The 7,006-nt window shown below is 44.1% G+C and overlaps 1 protein-coding gene across 8 annotated transcripts in view; it reads left to right on the top strand.

Moving 5' to 3' along the window:
• The window catches only part of Xpnpep1 (X-prolyl aminopeptidase 1), a 52,627-nt gene extending 46,982 nt beyond the window's left edge, over positions 1-5,645 (top strand). For all 8 annotated transcript variants that reach the window (XM_015494773.2, XM_015494772.2, XM_015494775.2 and 5 more), the window contains 3 exons: positions 764-840; positions 1,895-1,993; positions 5,108-5,645. In XM_015494773.2, the coding sequence (XP_015350259.1) occupies positions 764-840; positions 1,895-1,993; positions 5,108-5,236 (305 nt within the window). In that variant the 3' untranslated portion in view covers positions 5,237-5,645. The remainder of the gene's footprint in view (positions 1-763; positions 841-1,894; positions 1,994-5,107) is intronic.
• Positions 5,646-7,006: the final 1,361 nt, after the last annotated feature.

The following is a 7,006-nucleotide window of genomic DNA, read 5'->3' as shown; positions in this document are numbered from 1 at the left end:
GCAGGTCAATTTTTTTTTTTAACTTTTTATGTTGGTTGTTCAAAACATTACATAGTTCCTTTGATATATCATATTCACACTTTGATTCAGTGGGTTATGAACTCCCACTTTTTACCCCATATACAGATTGCAGAATCACATCAGCTTACACCACTCCATTGATTTCATCACTCATTGCCACTACTAGCTGTCTGTTGTCATTCTGCTGCCCTTTCCTATCCCTCTACTACCTCCCCCTCCCCTCCCCTCCCCTCCTTCTCTCTCTACCCCCTCTACTGTCATTCATTTCTCCCCCTTGTATTATTTTTCCCTTTCCCCTCACTTCCTCTTGTATGTACTTTTGTATAACCCTGAGAGTCTCCTTCCATTTCCATGCAATTTCCCTTCTCTCTCCCTTTCCCTCCCACCTCTCATCCCTGTTTAATGTTAGTCTTCTTCTCATGCTCTTCGTCCCTACTCTGTTCTTGGTTACTCTCCTTATATGTGAACATATTTTAATGTCTATATCATTGTGTCCTGGGAACATGCATCATATTTCATTTGGCAGATCTCCTGTTATTGTACTCCCCACCCTGTAGCCATTTTCCACAACTTCAGAGCCTATCCTCCTGCATTTCCAGTATCTGTAATACTATGGTCTTGTGGGAGAAGGTGGTACCTTTGGACCTTCTCTTGGGGTGGGGTGGCCATCTCTGGTGTGATGTGTTTCTCTCTGTGCATCTTCACTGTGGGCTGCTTCTCATCCTGGCTTTGTTTGTTTTAGAGCCAGGATATTATGAAGATGGGGCTTTTGGGATCCGCATTGAGAATGTAGTCCTGGTGGTTCCCGTGAAGACCAAGGTGAGAGTCTGCTAATATAAAAACTTCCTGTTCCTTAATGTAGGAAGATGAAGACTTTTGGCTTTTGGAGTCAAGAATATGCCATTCTGGGGTCCAAATGGAGCTTTCTTCCCTCATACCAGGGTGTTTTACTGGAGGTCACTCTGCTCCCCTTCCAAGCTAGTAAGAAAACCCACTCACTAATGAACAGGGTCTAGAACTCATGGCCTCCCAGGCTGGCCCCGGCTTGATGTGATTTTAAGCTTGAGTTTACTAGAGGTGGCTTGTGGTGAAGTCCCCTCTGCTTGTTCCTACTGGAAGCCAGAAACTGGAAGCTATGATTTCTTTACACCCACAGGTGTCCTTGGAGGAATCCTGAGTTATAGGGTGGGTTAGGGCTCCAGGCAATATGAGACACATGCACTTCACTTTCTCCCCTTTGGAGTTACCAAGAGGCTGCAGGATTTTAGGTACAAGGTTCCACCCAAACGGTCTGTTTGTGCCTCCCCCTTTGATGTTTATGCAGATGAATAGCCAGGGGGAAGTAGCCTCCTAAGTCTGCTAGGAGGTTGACCTTGGGCAGAAGTTGCTATTGGAAGTGTCACCAGTGAACAGAGTCCCAGCATGCTCTTGTGTGCCCTGATGGACAACCTTGTTGTCACCTGATGGGTCAAGGCAGTCACACAGATGACTGTTAAACTATGATTCTGAGAGCCTACACCCTAGCAGAACCTTGAGAATCAAAACCAGAAGTGCTGCTCAGTGCAGATACCCCACGCCCTTGTCCCTGCTTCCTCCATCACAGAGGACATCAACCTTATGGACCTGCTGTTGAGAGCCCCTCAGTGTTTGTGGCTTGGCTATTTCTGATGACATAGCCACATGCCCATTGGGGCCGCTCTTAGAAAGTGTGTTCTTGTGCCTCATGTAACTATTAGAAATGGTGATAACAGCCAAGCACTTTTCAGCTCCCAGTTACATCTGGTTCTGAGAGGTGCGGGCCTTGGAGAGCCCTCATGGCAAGTTCATGGTGGTAAAGAGGGCTGAAAGCTGCTGTTTCTTCCTTCTCCCACAGTATAATTTCAATAACCGGGGAAGCCTGACCTTTGAGCCTCTAACTTTGGTTCCGATCCAGACCAAAATGATAGATGTGGAATCTCTTACAGACAAAGAGGTAATGGGAAAGTGTTGGTGAGGGGGAGAAGTGTTAGTAGTTGGGGATGAGAGCTTCCCTAAATTCTCTGCTTCATTCTCACTTTTTAATTGAGAAGTCTGAGCCAACAGTCTAAATGCCCGAAGTCCCCTGAGGACCTAGTTGCTTTTCCTGTATTTGTTGGGTCTCCAGGCAGAGGCAATCCTGTTCTCTCAGCCATGTGGGGCTCTAGAATTTGTGTGTAGGAATAGTAGCCATTGCTTTTCTAGAGGAAATAGCTGTACTGTTCTGCCATAGGTGCACTGAGATGTGTTTAGCAAACATGGGCTTATTTGCTTCCCTGCAGAAAGCCAGATGGACCTTGGGACCTCTTGGCCACTTCACATGCCAGATTGTTTTCTTGTGTTGTATGAAACTTTAAGGACATGAGAAACAAAGTCTATTATATGTCCAGTGTCACCCAGATCAGGAGAGATGGTACCAGCCTTTCTGTGACTTTTGTGGTCACTTTGGGGCTGTGAAGCCCTTCATAATACCTGGGATATGATAATATTGGTGGATTACAGGTTATAAATACCCTTTAAATTGTGGAGGAATTCCCAGCTCTTGAGGCCAGGTGAGGTGGCAGGCTGGGGGACTTGGAGTCAGGCTTGAGGGATCAGGCAGGTGATTAAGATCAGAGTAGAAAGAAGCATGGCAGGAGCAGTTAGCACCTAAAGGACAAACCAGTTCTCACACCAGGAAGCCAGAAGCCAGACACAAATTCCAGAGCAAGGCCGGGGATCAGAAGTCTTAGTAAAAAGCAGATGACTGATGGAAGCCAAAGGCAGGATAAGTGTGGCAGGATACCTAGGAATGAGAGATTTTTCATTTGGGGCAGTCATGGGCCACTTAGGAGCCAATCCTGTTTAGAACTCCTGTGCCCACTAGGAACCAGTGTCTCTTACAATGACCCTTGGGCACAGCTTCCAGGGTCTTAGCAAGAGATTCTCCAGTGATACATCACTTTGCATTCTTGGAAGCCCAAGGCTGTCGCTTCTTATCAAGTAATTCTGTGACATGCAGTCCTTCCTGTCTACACAAAATGTATGAATCAGGAGGCATCTGCCTCATATGATGTTCTACTTAGGAAAGCAGTGTGTTAAGCAAGGCCGCTTTTCCTTGAAGGAGAAAGCTTTGTCAACCTGTGACCTGTATTTCCCCAGGATACTGGACATAGACCAGTGGGATCAATCTTATCCAGATCCCACCTTAGCACCTGGTCTAGCTGAATCATCGAAAAATTATTTTGCTGATTATGCTTTGTAGTTCAGATAATATATTTAAAAATTTTTTTTCTGTAGTTGTAGATGGACAGCATACCTTTGTTTTGTTTATGTTTTTAAGCAGTGCTAAGGATCAAACCCAGTGTTTCACATGTGCTAGGCAAGTGCTCTGCCACTGAGCCCCAGCCCCAGCCCCCAAATAACGTCTTCTTATTCTGGGGATCATAAACCAATTTCTGCAAATAACAGCGTGCAAGAGTATTTAACATCCTGAGTAGTATTTTGTTTATTATATTTTGGCAAAAGTTCCCTTTTCTACATACTTCTTTGTAAATCTGGGGCTTCATTCTGGCTGAAGGGACAATCAAATCCTGCAACAAGATTTTGTCCATTGGGCTTTTAAAATACCTGGCCATTGCCTGCTACTTCTCCCAGTTGTTTCTTTAGCAGTCGCCTTGAAGTTTTCCAGTTTAGTCTGCATTCTATCATTTGTCACCAGATGGCACCAGAGGACCTTAGAAGTGAATTTGGGCAGCTGCAGTGTTGGAGCCTTGGGATGTTGCTCAGGCCCCTCTGAGGCTATCTGTATCTCCTATTCCTTACCCCCATTAACAAAGGACTTTTGTGAGTGTCCCTGGGACCCCAGGGTTCCTCAGGCCACCACCACCTTCACTGTGAGTTGTTTTGGATGGCAGGCTGCTTTGTAACCTTGCCTGGCCTCTCTTTGTTTCTCATGTCCTTAAGATTTCATACAACACAAGAAAACAACCTGGCATATGAAGTGGCAAGAGGTCCCACCATCCATCTGGCTTTTTGAAGGGAAGACAGTGGTTCACTTGCTCTTGCCCCTGCCCTGCTTTCCTTAATTCCCAGTAGGGCTGGTGGCTCTTATTGGGATCAGAGCCCTGGCTATGTCATACCCCCATTTCTCTGCTTTCTTGTCTCCTCAGCTGGGCTTTGGAAGCTGGTCCTGACTATATTCCCTGAAGCCAGCTCCTTTGTAATAATACTACTGCCTCCACGAATGAGTGTGGCTCATTTCTTACAGCCACTCCAGTGGCAGTGGGGTCCTGTCAGCCTTGCTATAGCTAGGTGTACACCCTGGGATGTGGAGAGAGCAAAATTTGCTTTGTTTTATCTTCTCCTGCACCCCCACCAAGAGGGAGTTTTCCCCCTCCCTCATTTCTAGTGGATCAGTCCCTACCCAGGCACCTAGTTCCCTCAGCACCTTCTTCCTTGTAATCTTTTTTTCTTTCTTTTTTTTTAATCTCCTGGTGTGGTGGCATCTAGACAGCCACACACATGACCCACCTGGGCTCTGCCAATCTAGTTTATTCAGCTCTGTTAGTAGATATGGGGTGGGAAACCCACTGTATCGGCAGGACAGCTTTGGGCACATCTCTTAGCATGAGTCTTCTACCTCCTCAAGACAGCTGAGATGAAAGAGAATGTATCCACATGGGTGGGTGCAGCAGCTACAGCTTAGTGGCCCCTGCTCCATCTCTCTTTGTAAAGGCCTGTAGGTATCACTTCTGGGGTGTTTCCAGTAGGGGACTGCCTGTTACAAGTTGCACCACACTCAGGGAAGCCCAAAGCCATGACTTACCACCAGGTATTTTGGGTTCCCTTGCAGACAGTGTCAGTCCATAGGATAGACTCTTCGGGTAGTGTTTTCACCATAAGCACTGTAGCTGGTCCCATCTGTTTCCAGGGAAATAGGCATGAGGAATTGCTGTCTGTGAGCAGGAAGAAAGGGTTTTGTGCACCTTGACCCCCAGCTTATGCTCTCAGTTCGTGAGTCCCTCACCTTCAGTCTCTATAGCTTTTTGGTAATGGCGTAATGACGGTGTCCTTCTTCTCCTCCCTGCAGTGTGACTGGCTCAACAATTACCACCTGACCTGCAGAGATGTGATCGGGAAGGAACTGCAGAAACAGGGCAGACAGGAAGCTCTGGAGTGGCTCATCAGAGAGACGCAACCCATCTCTAAACAGCATTAATACCTCCCTGGTTTTATTTTTTGTAAAATTCTCTGGGGAAAGAAGAAACTTGGCAGACCCCTGACATATTTCCCCTTTCCTCTTCTCCTTGCCTAACTCCCCTTTTTACTTTTAGACTCTAAGAAGAACTGAAAATCTTCTTACCTTCTTTGATATTTTCTTGAAAACAGTCTTTTATGACTTTTTAATTGTTGAGAATGAGCCAGGAATAAAATTGCTACCCCAGAAAGAGGGTCCCCACTAAGCTGAAGACTCAGTGAAGGGGAGACACCCTGAGCTCTCTGGCAGTGATGGCGAATCAGCGAGGGCTCCATGATGGTCATGTTCCAGGTGCTAGTCCATCATTCATGATCACTTTGATGTTCATGGGACTATATTTATGATCAGTGAATAAAAATGTCAGATCTCTGCTCTGTCTCAGCTGTCTTCTTTCCTCAGGGTGCTGCCTGCTGCATGTCACAAGCTGATTGCCAGGGCTACTGGCCTCTGAGGCATGGTTTTCCAGGTGGAGGACCCTTTAGGAGAGACCCTGGCCTCCCTGCATATTTTCTGCCTTAATTGTGACCATTTATTTTATTTTTTCTTTCCTCTAGAAAACCTAGTATTTTGATTATCTCATTAAAAATATTTTAAGTGTGTCATTGATATGAAAATAAAAGAAAACAATAATTATGTCAGAAGTGACGGTCTTCCCTAATCTGCCCTATAGGAGTTGCTGCAACTCATTTATCTCATTCATGTTTACAGAGCCGTAGTTCTCATCATCCCATTATTTGTAGATAGCATTTTACATCAAGTGTCCCTTGACTTTCTCTTGATGCACATATGGAGAAAGCCCCATGGGCCTAGAGAGTTAGTGTTCCCGTGACTTCACACTATCATAGGGGCAGACAGACTTCCTCATCCCTTGGCTAGGATATTGTCCTACATTTTTTCTGGATGTCCCTGGTACATTGAGTCTCAGGTGCCCACAGTAGTAACTTGCTCAGTAATAGACTCAGTGTTTTCTTCTTTCACTTCTGTGTCTTTTTTCCCTGTCTCCCATTAGTGTTTCCTAGTATCCCCCCAAAATGCATTCTCTTTAGGAACCCGAAGATATAATCCTTAAGTATAACCACTACTATCTGCTACATATTTTTGCCAACTTCTTTGTATTCATCATTAAAAAAATATTGAATCTGTATATATGTATTTATAAAAGGATATATGTGCATACACTTGAACATGTATTCCGCATGTGCAAATATTGGATCATTCTATACCTATTATACAGTTGCTTTTTTAACTTGGCAATATATTCAATTTTTTTGCATATTGATACATGTATACCTAGTTATTTTTAATGAATAGTCCTTGGTATGACTCTTCTTTTAAAAACTGGTCTGATTAAATTTCTCTTTTGTGATGTTAGCTTTTTGAATAATTTTTTAAAAAAGTACAGGTCTCTTAAAAGTAAAAGTAGAAAACAGAAAATGGACTCTCAAACCATTTTTAAAACAGGAGATTTGGAATTGCCCATGTATTTTACCTGTATTCAGGTGTTTATTTCTTTATATGATTCTAGGTTATTGTCTTTTGTCCTTTCATTTCACATTTTAGGAACCCTTAAATATTTATGGCAGGGTAAGTGCACTGTTAATGATCTTCTTCAGATTTTGTTTTTCGAAAATGTCCTAGTTTTCCCCTCACTTTTGAAGAACAGTTTTTCCAGATACAGGCTTCTTAGTTGACAGTTTTTATCTTTTAGCACTTTGGATATTTCAGCCCACT

This window comes from Marmota marmota, unplaced genomic scaffold (assembly GCF_001458135.2).
Source record: "Marmota marmota marmota unplaced genomic scaffold, marMar, whole genome shotgun sequence".
Lineage (NCBI taxonomy): Eukaryota > Metazoa > Chordata > Mammalia > Rodentia > Sciuridae > Marmota > Marmota marmota.
This window is presented reverse-complemented; position numbering and strand designations above follow the sequence as displayed.